This window comes from Anolis sagrei, chromosome 2 (assembly GCF_037176765.1).
Source record: "Anolis sagrei isolate rAnoSag1 chromosome 2, rAnoSag1.mat, whole genome shotgun sequence".
In the NCBI taxonomy this organism is placed as follows: Eukaryota; Metazoa; Chordata; class Lepidosauria; order Squamata; family Dactyloidae; genus Anolis; species Anolis sagrei.
Genome location: NC_090022.1, coordinates 162,193,879 through 162,207,594, shown reverse-complemented (window position 1 = coordinate 162,207,594; position 13,716 = coordinate 162,193,879). Strand labels below are relative to the sequence as shown.

At 41.9% G+C, this 13,716-nt stretch overlaps 1 protein-coding gene across 1 annotated transcript in view; it reads right to left on the bottom strand.

The window, feature by feature from the left end:
* Window positions 1-13,236, bottom strand: part of LOC132768036 (A.superbus venom factor 1-like) — a 79,736-nt gene extending 66,500 nt beyond the window's left edge. The window contains 7 exon segments of the mRNA XM_067464014.1: window positions 347-437; window positions 2,220-2,302; window positions 4,247-4,332; window positions 6,603-6,673; window positions 7,977-8,139; window positions 11,281-11,473; window positions 13,166-13,236. Of these exon segments, the coding sequence (XP_067320115.1) occupies window positions 347-437; window positions 2,220-2,302; window positions 4,247-4,332; window positions 6,603-6,673; window positions 7,977-8,139; window positions 11,281-11,473; window positions 13,166-13,236 (758 nt within the window).
* Window positions 13,237-13,716: the final 480 nt, after the last annotated feature.

Genomic DNA, 13,716 nt, shown 5'->3' with positions numbered 1-13,716 from the left:
GTTACCTGAGGTGTTGTTTGGATGCCCCAGGTAAAAACGTGGGAGGGCACACATTTTCAATCCTGTGTAGATGCGCCCACAGTCAACCATTGAAGTCACTACACCACATTTAAAATAACTGTGTTTACCAGGAGAGTTGTACACTGAAGGTATGTTTTTCCCACTGAACAACCTACTTTCCTGTTGGAAAAATTGTGTGAGGGAGGAAAGGCTACTGTAAAACAAGAATTTATTCTGGATGCAAATTATATTTTTCTAAATGTTATGAGGCCATTGCATTCTTCCGAAGTTGAACAGATATCAGTGTAGTTTTCCCATACGTTCCCACAAATGCACATACACCCACCTTGCAGCTATTTCCACTTTGAAATTTCTGTTGGCATCAACATAATAAAACTTCTCTGCTGGTTCAATGTCAACTTCAAAGCTTGGCAATACTGGACAAAAAAACAACAACAGGGAGAACAAGAGGAAGCAAACTTTAATGAAAGGAGTTATTACCATGGCCCCTTCTACACTGCCATATAATCCAGATTATCAAAACAGATAATCCACACAATCTGCTTTGAACTGGATTATATGAGTCTACACTCCCATATCATCCAATTCAAACAAGATAATCTGGATTTTATATGGCAGTGTAGCAGGGGCCTGAATGAGATCACACAAAGCTGTTATTCCACTGCAGTTGTACGACAAATGATCACAGCTAAGTACTGGCATAAGCACCCTTGATATCATGTTTATCTATATTCATATAGAGATGTGGCCCCACGCTCCTCTTTCTGCACAGGCTCATCATCCCACCTAGCTGCACTTCTGCTGCTCTATCATAGATCAGCTTCGCTGCCAGATAGATCAAGGCGGATCAGCGCTGCTTGTGTTATTGGACCTCACTGCAGCATTTGATACGGTTGATCACAATCTATTGACCCACCACCTAGCCATGACTGGGGTTAGGGGGATACCCCTTAAATGGGTGTCCTCCTTCCTCCAGAATCGGGGACAGCATGTGGTGAGGGGAGGGATGGTTTCCGAGAGATTGCCACTAACTCGTGAGGTCCCGCAGAGAGCTATTCTCTCTCCTCTATTATTTCACATCTATATGCGACTGCTTGCCCAACTGGTGTGGAGCTTTGGGCTTGAGTGCCACCAGCACGCTGATGACACTCAGCTCATTCTGAGGATGGAGGGCCGGCCGGACTCTGTACCTGAAAATTTCCATCAGTGCCTTGAGGCCATTACTGGATGGTTGCGTGCCAGCAGGTTGAGGGTGAACCCAGCGAAGACGGAGATCCTTTGGCTGGGACATCCAGGTGGGAGGGAGATCCATCTGCCTACCCTGGATGGCGAGACACTACGTCCGTCACCTTCTGTAAAAAGCCTTGGTGTCTTATTGGACCCTCTGCTCACAATGGAGGCCCAGGTCTCTGCTGTGAGCAGAACTGCGTTTTTCCATCTACGTCAGGCTAGGCGACTGGCTCCCTACCTATCTAGGAACGACCTGGCTACGGTGATCCAGGCGACGGTCATCTCAAGGCTTGACTACTGTAATGCCCTCTACATCGGCCTTCCTTTGTCACTGAAGCTGATGCAAAAAGCGGCGGCTCGTCTTCTCGCCAGGGTGCCGGCGAGGTGTCATACCACCCCAATTCTCCAACAGCTGTACTGACTACTGATTGAGTACCGGGTTACTTTCAAGGTGCTAGTATTAACCTTTAAGGCCTTATATGGTCTGGGGCTGGCATACCTGAGGGCCCACTTATCCCCCTACCAACCCAGAGATTACTTCAGTCTGAAGACCAAAATTTTCTTGAAGTCCCCAACATCCGGACTTATCATCTGTCCTCTATTAGGAAGAGAGCCTTCTCGATTGTGGCCCCTTATTTATGGAATGCCTTGCCAGTTGAAACCCGAATTATCCGAGACCTACTTGGTTTTTGGAAAGCCTGTAAAACCTTTCTCTTCCGACAAGCTTTTGATGGGTGAATAACTCGGGACTATGTCTGTCATGCTTGAATGCTAGTTTGCCTTCTGGATTCCATGAGACTTTATTATATAAGTCATCTTGAGAAGATTGTTGTCCTTAAATATTTCAAATAAGTCAGACTAAATAGGAATAGCATTAATAAAATACAAAATAAGTCAGAAGAATGAAGAGAAGATGAAGCCATGGATCAGACAAGTAGACTCTGAACCGGGAAGGCTGCTCTTCTTACCATATTCTTTGACATCGAATGGTGTTTTGAAGGTCTCCTGGGGTGAGTCTTGATATTTTGTCACAACATTCCAGGTTCCCAAACTAGAGAAAGGAAATGGGAGAATTTCTCACTGTTTTGCTTTATTAATCCATGACAAGGATAAAATGCCAACCATACATCCCTTTTCTGGCACTTAAAGAGTCACAACGAACATGCATGTATTTTATGATATTTGCCTTTCATCTGTGGTTGGGAAAACTCAATATTCAAATAGGATGCCTGACTTAAAGGTTTTATGACCTAGGTATGAAGAAGCTGAAATCTGGACACTTTCCAAAACCCTGAGTTAAAATTCTCACTTGCCCATGGTACTCATGGGTAATTTGGTAGAAATTTCTTCATTCTCACTGTTGATCTACCCTACTTTGCAGGTTTTTAAAAAATAAGTAAAATGAAGTAATGCTTCTTATGCACTATCCCAATATTTTTAGGAAAAAATGAAATAAAATGGAGTTGACAATTTGGATACAATTTTCCTGCTTCTTGGCAGGGGGTTGGACTGGATGGCCCACGAGGTCTCTTGCAACTCTATGATTTCAACAATAAAATCTGTGTCACATTGGTTAATGTAGCCATAACTCAGTTTGAAATCAGAATTCCCCCACCCAAGGAATAAAGGACAAGAAAATACATCCCAAAGAAAAAGAAAATTAAGAAGACAAGATGGTTGTCTGCTGAGACACTGGAAGTAGCCCAAGAATGAAGGAAAGCAAAAGGAAACTGATAGGAGGAGATAAGCCCAATTAAATGCACAATACCAGAGGTTAGCCAGGATAGATAATGAACTATTTTTAAACAAGCAATGCATGGAAGTGGAAGAAAACAGTAGAATAGGAAGGACAAGAGACCTCTTCCAGAAAATTAGAAACACTGGAGGTAAATTTCAGGCAAAAATTGGTATGATCAAAAACAAAGATGGCAGGGACCTAACAGAAGCTGAAGAGATTAAGAGAAAGTGGTGAGACTATACAGAAGATCTGTATAGGAAGGATAATAATATCGAGGATAGTTTTGACGGTGTGGTGAGTGAATTAGAACCAGACATCCTGAGGAGTGAGGTTGAATGGGCCTTAAGAAGCATTGCTAACAACAAGGCAGCAGGAGATGATGAGATCCCAGCTGAACTGTTTAAAATCTTGAAAGAGGATGCTGTCAAGGTGATACATGCCATATGCCATCAGATACATGCCAAGAATGGCCATTAGATTGGGAAAAAAATCAACTTGAATCCCCATACCAAAAAAGGGAAACACTAAAGAATACTCAAACTTTCAAACAATGGCACTTATTTCCTACGCCAGTAAGGTAATACTCAAGATCCTGCAAGGACGACTCCAGCAATACATGGAGAGAGAGTTGCCAGATGTACAAGCTGGGTTTAGAAAAGGGAGAGGAATGAGAGACCAAATTGCCAACATCCGCTGGAAAATGGAAAAAGGCAGGGAGTTTTTAAAAACCCATCTATTTCTGTTTTATTGACTATTCTAAAGCCTTTGGATCATAATAAATTGTGGCAAGTTCTTGATTGTATGGGGACTGTGAGAAGATCAAACCAGTCCATACTCCAGAAAATAAAGACTGACTACTCAATGGAGGGAAGGATATTAGAGGCAAAGATGAAACACTTTGGTCGCATAATGAGAAGACAGGAAAGCTTGGAGAAGTTAATGATGCTGGGGAAAATAGAAGGAAAAAGTAAGAGGGGCCGACCAAGGGCAAGATAGATGGATGGTATCCTTGAAGCGATTGGCTCGACTTTGAAGGAAACCTGGGGGTGGCCTCGGCAGACAGGGAGCTATGGCATGGGCTGTCCATGAGGTTTTGACGAGTTGGAAGTGACTGAACAAATAATCTCTCTCTCTCTATATATATATATATATGTATATATATATATGCATGCACACGCACACATATGCTTTCTCCACGAATTGCTGTTTCAGATTCGTTTCTGTACATGCTTATTGTAGGACAATTCTCATAATTACCTAACAGTCTCAGGTAGATTAAATGACTGGGTCAGCGGAGTTGCAGGATTAAAAGTATTCTGGCTGACAATAGTACCTTCTGGTGTCTAAAAAGAGAGAAAAATGTTTATGAGGGTGTTCAAAGAACACAATATTCCTGGATGTATTAGACATACAGTTTGGGTTTCCCTTTTCCAGAAATCTAAAATCTGAAAATTTCAAAAACAAATGAAAACAAAACAGGAAAGGGGGCTAGCTAGTAGCTACATATCCTGTGCCCATTATTTTTTTCCTTAAAGAGTGCTTGCTCCATTCCGAAATTCAGGAGCTTCACTCTCCTTCTACTTGGACAATAGTGGTGCATGCAGGGACGGCTCAACCCACTACGCAAAGTAAGCATTCGCAGTATAGTTGATTTTGCCCAGGAGCGCTCTTGAGGTGCTCTTGGTGGAAAATAGACCTTGACATATGCGAGTTGTAGTTACTGGGATGTATAGTTCACCTACAATCAAATATCATTCTGAACTCCACCAATGATGGATTTGAACCAAATATGGCACACAGAACTCCCACGACGAACAGAAAATATATATCAATGATTGGTTTGGGGGTGGGGTGCAAAATACTGTTTGCTTACCATTGAAAATTACCTAGGGTGCATGGCATAGCAGGAGCTCTGGAAATTGGGCATGCGGATTGACAGTTTTTCAACATTCCTCAGGTCCACAATGGTTGGATGCATTTAGATTTTGTCTCCTCTGATGTCTCCATTTTACAGGGTTTTTGTCTGAGTCAAGATGTAGTGCATAGTTTCCCCCACCCCCTCCTCTTTTCCACATCAAATTTCTGAAAGTGGTGGAGTGAGAACTGGATATGTAGCTAGCCCCCTTTCCCCCTTTCATTACAAATGCAAATGCAAGCAACCCAAAAGCCAAAAACTTTCAAGATGTAAAAAAAATGCCCTGGTCCTAAGCATTTCGGAAATTTGTATTTGAGGTTTTAAAGCCTTCCATTGGATGTAGACTGTGCACAATCACATTATGGAAATAAAAACTGATATAGCAGATCAGAACACTGAATTCAAACCAGCAATGGCTGAATTCAAATCCTAGTTTGGCCATAAAGCTCACCCAGACAGAATTATTTTTAGGGTAAAAGTTAGGCTACACTGGTCTTTTTTTTTGGGGGGGGGGGGGGCATGATATACATTTAAGAAATAGATTTTCTTTGTTCCAGTTTTAGTGTAACACTTTCAGTCTCCAGTTGCTAATGGCCAACATTTCCACATTTCCTTGAAGCTTTGAAACATACTATAATATGGAAGGTATGTGAAAAATATGAAGAAAGAAAAGGAGGGGTAGATCAAAGTGCAGACTGTGTAGAATATGCTGTGATTTGAATAATTTCCAAGACTGTAAGCCATATTGATGATGCCAGGAAACCAGTGGGGAGAGAGAAAAAGACCCCCCTCCCCACTTTATACAACATGGTGTGTGTTCTGTCGCGCGCTGGGCTTGAAACGAATTGCTTTTAAAACAGGACATGCAACTGTAGTCTAGCGGGAAGCCAGGGGACCCGAAGAGAAATTCGTAAGGGTTTTCACCATAAAGTCTTTGGAGGGCTTGTAAAATATAAGAAAGTCTTTTATTGGTGAACAATCAACAGAAACTTCTTTTGTCTTCAAAAGGTTAAACAAATGCTTCCAGGCTTTTGTGCAACTGGTGGTTTCTAACTGTTACTTTTACTCTAAAGGAAAATCCCTTTCCAAACTTCTCCCAGGCTGACTGTGAACCTAAACCTAACTGATGTGGATCCACTACTGGGCTGAACTGCATCTCAAAACCGAGTGAACCTACCAGTAGGCCTGTAGTCACTTAGCTGGAGTTCTTGATGTTTAAAGCTGTTATTCCCTCCGAAATTCCTCGGGGCTGTAAAGCTGTTTCCCTGGGAACCTTTGGGAATCCTTCTACTCTTAAGACTGTTCTTCCTCGGGAGGTCTTAAGGATTGAAGCCTTTGTACAGGAGAAAGTCTGTACACGTCCTGTACATTGACTTCCTTTGCTCAGACTAACTGAAAATGGCTCCCTTCCCTTCTCAATTGTCCTGAACAGGGGGCGGAACCAAACTTAACAATGATGGATAGGAGTCCTGCCCTATAACTGCAAACTTTAACAGGAAGCCACCCTTCTGCAGAATCCCAAGCCTTGGGCTGCAAGCAAACACTTAATACAAAGCAAATAAAGTTGGAGCTTCTGGTACAGCTGTACCAGCACAATGTGAACTATACTTGTATCATTGTAATATTTAATGTGAATGTCTAAGGAAGAATCACTGACTACCCATGTCCACATTACACACTTGTCCATAAGATTCTCACCTCAAAGTGAACAATCACATTTTTGTCCAAACGTTCCATGCCATGACCCATAGAGAAGACACGGTACCGCACTGAAAAAAGAAGAGTGAAGAGGCATTATTTATTTGTGACTAAGATGTATGCTGGCATCCTAGAAAATAACTTAACATCCCCATTCCTTTGTAAATGAGACTTTTTGGATGACACTTCTCATAATCCCTACAAATTCATGTGACAATGCAAAAGTGCAGCCCTGTGGCCTTTTGTTTGCACACCCAGCGTCCCGCATTCTTCAGAATTCCCCACAACCAAATAATGGGGAGAGATATCCAGAAATAATAGTTTTGAGCTTTAAATTGGTGACAAACACTGCCTAAATATTAAACTAGCAATTGATTTCCACTTATTCTGGTATTTATTTTATTGATCTTTTTTTTCTTGTTCAGGGTTGTAGAGAGTCCCAAGGCACCAAAATGTGCCCTTAGGCACTCCAAAGTCATTCATACCACTTTAGACAGTGATATCATTGGAAAGTAAGGCCCCGCCTACACTGCCATATAATGAGAGCTGCAGCAGTTAAATTGGCTTGAAAATGTTGAAATTCCTTAGAATTTGGTAGTTATTATGAAAAAGAAAGCAGGTCCCCTGGATATTTAATCATTTGACTGAAAAGCAATTCTTATGCTGTTTGAAATTATAGGTGAATTGAAGTAGAAAGCATCTAGGACAGTGGTTCCCAACCTTTGGTCCTCCAGGTGTTTTGGCCTTCAACTCCCAGAAATCCCAACCATTTTACCAGATGTTGGGAATTGTGGGAACTGAAGTCCAAAACACTTGGAGCGCCAAAGGTTGGGAACTACTGATCTAGGGGGTCAGAGGTTGAGGACCACACGGATAGAATAGTGTTTCTCAAATTCTGATCTTCCAGATGTTTTGGACTTCAGCTCCTAGAATTTCCAGTTGGTATGGTCAGTACACAGGAATTATGGGAGTTGAAGTCTCATACATCTGGAGAACCACAGTGTGAGAACATAGATTTTTAGCAGATTTCATTTTTTTTATGGAAGTTCTACTTCTTGAAATTATTTTTTCACAAAATGCTTAAAGACATGGGTCTCTTTTCTATGTAGACTAGTAGCCACCCCATGTAGCACAGATTTTCCTGAGAAAAGAGGCAACTTTTTTAAAAAACAAAAAAAAAACAAAAACAAACATCAACTGCCTCTAAAGGAGGGGGGGGGGATGACCTTGGTTTCTAGATCCATTTCCAAAGAAGATTAACATGAGAATAAAGATCTAGCATTAAAATCAATGACAACTCTTTCTGAAGTTATCCTTTTCATACTCCAAATGGTATCCCATTGGTTTTCAAGTGGAACCTGCAGAAGGCTTTACCTGAAGATCCAGGTGTGTAGATGGTTTTGTCTGTCTGGGTGAAGATATAACCACTTTGGAAGGAAACCAGAACCACCTTTTCAAGTGTGAAATGAAGACAAGAAGCCTGGACAACAACATACTGGTTTTTCTTGGAGTTCTTATTTAGGCCTTTTGCAGGAACCTGTTTGGGAAAAATCAAGAATTAGAAAACCAATCCCTCTCAGGGCCCTTCCACACAGCCATAAAACCCAGAATATCAAGGCAGAAAATTCCACAATATCTGCCTTGAACTGGGTTATCTGAGTCCACACTGCTGAGTCCACATCTGCCTTGAACTGGGTTATCTGAGTCCACACAGCTGTGTGGAAGGGGCCCTAGTCCTTTCTAGCAGAGTGAACATTGCCATATATGTTGTGTACTGGTAACTTTATGGTGACAACTACAGTTCACAACAAGTAACCCAATTCTACAATTAGGCAATGGACGATATTTTTCTTTTAAAAATTAACATACGGCTTGGTTGAACTATTTGGATCTTGCTTTGGTTCCTTCTGCATCAATCCAAATCCAGTCTGATCCATCTGCCATGGGTTCCATTTGTGGAAGAATAATGAGAAGTGTAGTAATTGTGTTCCTCATTCCTTGCAAACATTTATTATAAAATATCTAGATGTATATATACTGACTTCCATTAAAACCCACATTAGACTATTTCATAGTTTCTTTGTATTCAGTTCAAATTATTCAGTATATAGCATTAAGCCTAAAAACTAAGCTAGAGTGGTTTCACGAACTCTGGGACTGCTAAAGAACGCTTCTTCCACCTCTCCTAGGAGGGATTTATATTCTCCTTTCTTGGTAAGCGTAAACCAGGGGGCCAGGTCACAGTCCCTCAAACTGTTGGAGGGCCGAATTATAATTTGAAAAAACATGAATTAATTCCTACGCACATTGCACACTGCATATATCTTATCTGTAGTGCAAAAACACTTTAAAATAATACAATAATTAAATTGACGAACAATTTCAAATTTCAACTTATTAGTATTTCAATAAGAAGTGTAGGCCTGCTTTTGGCTGATGAGATAGGATTGTTGTTGTTGTTGTGTGCTATCAAGTCATTTCAGACTTAGGTTGATCCTGAATGAGGGCCGGGTAAATGACCTTGGAGGGCCGTATCCGGCCCCCGGGCCTTAGTTTGAGGACCCCTCAAGAATTTGAAAGTCTGTCTTGGTGATAAATGAATAATATCACATTTCCAGGGAGAAATATTTTACAGAACATGGGCAATTAAAACAGTGGGTATTGAATCTGTGGTTAGGGAGTCATACTGTCATCGTATTTTCCTTTTGTATTACTGATCTTAGCTGAACAGATGATCTCCTCTTTCCTTCCCCATCCGCTTATATCTCAACATTTTCCCTAATTGGCCATGGAGCAGTGGGATGGCATCGACATGGTCCAGGAGGGCCAAGACCACATTGGCAACACTGGAGTGTCACCTCAACTTCCATGTCACCATTATTGTTCCCAGCTAATCACAGATCTCCATGTGAGCTCCAGGTTCTTGAGAGTGCCTCGTTTTGATCTGCAGAAGTGCTTCCATGATGCAGAAGGAGAAGCCAGAGTTTCTTCCTTCTGTGTGCTCATGTTGATATGAGAGCAAAGTGCCTGTGATGGCTAGGAGCTTGTATGGAGTTCTGTTACTGGCTGGGAATGGCAATTTGGCCACATGCCATCATTTTTGTATGTCAATGAGCATGAGGAAAAGAAGAAGACAGTGGTGTCTCATGTGGTCAGCAGACTGGTCCAAAGTGGAGCTGATTCAGCTGTCAACACTGCCCTGAAGCTGTAGGTATCACCCAACATAGACCCCATCTAAACTGCCATGTAAAATCCAGATTATCTGATTTGAACTGGATTATATGGCAGTGTAGGATGTATCTGCAATGCTGCATAATCCAGATTATCCGCATTGATTTGTATTATATAAATATACACTGCCATACAATTCAGTTCAAAGCAAATAATGTGGAATCAGATACTAGATTATATGGCAGTGTAGATCTGGCCTTAGGATGAAGCAGGGCAGAGTCCTTATAACCCAGGATAGCTTTCCATACTCACCAGAAGTAAAACATGGTGACAGCCAGGAGCCAACTCAGGCCCCGTCTACACTGCAACATAAAATCCAGATTTTTTGCTTTGAATTAGATTATATGGCAGTGTTGACTAATGTATTCCAGTTCAAAACAGATAATGTGGATTATCTGTTTTGATAATCTAGATCAGTGTTTCTCAACCTGGGGGCCGGGACCCCCAGAGGGGTCGCCGGGGGTGTCAGAGGGGTCATCAAAGGCCATCAGAAAACACAGTATTTTCTGTCGGTCATGGGTTCTCTGTGGGAAGTTTGGCCCAATTCTATCATTGGGGGGATTCAGAATGCTCTTTGATGGTAGGTGAACTATAAATCCCAGCAATCACAACTCTCAAATGTCAAGGTCAATTTTTCCAAAATTCCATCTGTGTTCTCATTTGGGCATATTGAGTCTGTGAGCCAAGTTTGGTCCATTGTGTTTGAGTCCACAATGCTCTCTGGATGTAGGTGAATTACAACTCCAGAACTCAAGGTCAGTGCCCACCAAACCCTTCCATTATTTTCTGTTAGCCATTGGAGTTCTGTATGCCAGGTTTGGCCCAATTTTATCATTGGTGGGGTTCAGAGTGTTCTTTGATTGTAGGTGATCTATAAATTCCAGCAACTACAACTCTCAAATGACAAAATCAATTTATTTATTTATTTACTGTATTTATACCCCGCTCTTCTCAACCCCGAAGGAGACTCAGAGCGGCTTACAGATTATGGCAACATTCAATGCCGCATCATACAACAAATAATAAATATAACACATCAAATTATAAGACAATTAAAACATATAAATCAACCCCCCCTCCCCAACCCCACCAGTATTCAAATTTGGGCATATTGGGCATTTGTGCCAAATTTGAATGAAAATCTGTCCTGCATATCAGATATTTACATTACAATACATAACAGTAGCCAAATTAAAGTTATGATGTAGCAACAAAAATAATGTTATGGTTGGGGGTCACCACAACATGAGGAACTGGATTAAGGGGTCGCCACATTAAGAAGGTTGAGAAACACTGATCTAGATGATATGGCAGTGTAGTAGAGCCCTCAGGGTGAATCCAGGTCTGTCATGCCCGTGTAGACTCTGCCCAGATAAATGTATTGGAGTGCAGTCTGACTTTTTCTATTCACAGTTAGCACCCTCTGTAAGTATCACTGCATACCTACCTTTATTATCGGAGTCACTATCATGCCATTGTCTGGGTTCATTGTAGCTTTGATCTCGTACAAGACGTTCCTCTTCTGTGGGAAATCATGGACAGAGACGGTCACCTCTGTGGCAGTATTGAGCCCATGAGCCTCCACCACAATCTGCTCTTCAGTCTCTAGCCACATGACACCGGGGACAACCATGGAGCAGCTACAAAGGAAGAAAACATTATGTGCTGAGTTAGTTTGCAGTACCCAAATGACAGAGTACTAAATATTTGGAAAAGTCATACAACAAATAAGTTAAACGCTAAAAGTTAAAAAGCTGCATAAAGAAATTCAGATGGAACTTCCAGTCACATCCATCTTGCCCTTCTTCAAGCTCTTAGTTGTTCTGCTGTTTTTCTTCAGTCACACCAGCACTGATCTGCCCCATGTCTCTATTTTCTAAGGCACAGGTGGGAATTGCACAGCTCTTCTAATAAAACACTAGCCCCTTCTACACTGCCTTATAATCCAGGCTATCAAAGCAGACAATACACATTATCTGATTTGAATTGGATTTTATGAGCCTACACTGCCATATAATCCAGGTCAAAGCAGATAATCTGGATTTTAAACGGCACTGCAGAAAGGGCCAGTGACTGTAGATTCTACATACCTGGACTCCTTCCTCCTGTCATCAATATTTTTAGCATTCCCTGGTAGACTTATATTTTGGGGTAGACTTGAGAATGCAAAAGCAAGCAAGCAAGCAAACCTAAAAACAGCAGACCCTTTCTGATCTTGGTAGTTAAGCTGGGGCATTTCTGGTTACTCCTTGAATGGGAGACCACTAATGAATCCTAGTTACTATAGCTTGTATTTCAGAGGAAAGAACTGGGAAAATCATCTGTGAATTCTTTACCTACAGACTTATCACACAGGGCAAAAAAGGATCCTAGGACAATGTATTGTCGAAGACTTTCATGGCCGGAATCACTGGGTTGTTGTAGGTTTTTTCAGACTATATGGCTATGGTCTAGAGGCATTCTCTCCTGACGTTTCGCCTGCATCTATGGCAATCATCCTCAGAGATCCTAGGACACTTCTGCCATGGAGCCCCACAAAGCTCAGCAGATGATGTAGGATGACTTCTGATGGAGCTCTGTGGGTGAACTGGGGCAGCAGCACAGTGGGGCGCTGCTGCCACCATCCTACACTGCCATATAATCTGCCAACATGGACTCAAGCTATGTGGCAACCTTTTCCCATGTTAGATGGAGAAGCATCAGCTGGTGGCTGGGACACTGGGATTGCACCACTGCCGCCCAATTTTGTCACAGGCTGGTGAATCATAGAATCACAGAGTTGGAAGAGACCTCGTGGGCCATCCAGCCCAACCCCCCGCCAAGAAGCAGGAAAATTGCTTTCAAAGCACGCCCGACAGATAGCCATCCAGCCTCTGTTTAAAAGCTTCCAAAGAAGGAGCCTCCGCCACACTCCGGGGCAGAGAGTTCCACTGCTGAACGGCTCTCACAAGTCAGGAAGTTCTTCCTCATGTTCAGATGGAATCTCCTTTCACAACACTCGACCTCATCTAGACGTCATCTATGGGTATCTCAGGATTTTCATAGGGTTTTATTAGGGACCTCATCTATGAGATGAAGTTCCCTAATAAAACCCTATGAAAATCCTGAGATACCCATAAGGGATCCCATCAGATTACTTGAAATTACATCCTGGTATTTAGTGTTTGTGCACCCCAAACCAGCTCTAGAGGAAGGAGAGTCCTAAAGTGAATGATTCTCCATAGTGTTTAACTTTAGAGAGAGAACAAAATAAAATGCTGGTCAGAGCAATGATCTTGTTTAGCATACAAACTGGAAATGTAGAGGATTGCTGAATTCTATCATGTACTTACAGTTGACTGTGGGAAGAAATCGGGAAACAGACCAGGAGGGCAGCCACCAAACAGAGGGCAGACCCCTCCATCGTGAACTGGAGGGCCAGGTATCAGAGAGAGCTGCAACTCCGGTTTTTATTATAGCATCCTGTTATTAAGCCAAACCCTTTGGCAAGAGTTTAATGTTTAATCGGTATGTGGTTGGGGGTTGGGGTTGGGTTGAGCTATAAGGAAATTTCAGAAGAACCCATTCCATCTGTCAAAACAGATGAATAATGCTTTTGTCCTTTTTCAAATCCTCTGCTAATCTGCTAATCAATATGCTGTGCCATTTTCCTTTCAGAAGTGTACTAAAGAAGCGGAGCCACCATCAAACACCCAATAGTGAATCTAGCTTGATGAAATCCACTTACCGTGTGGCAAATAAACTGTGTGGTAACCCCACACACACACCAAAAAAAAACCCCATTTCTATTTTCTGCCCTTTTGAGCTCTCCAGGAATTCTGAAACTGCCAAAATTGCCAAGAATTAGTTTTAGATTTCTTTTGTTTTTATTATGGGTGGAGGT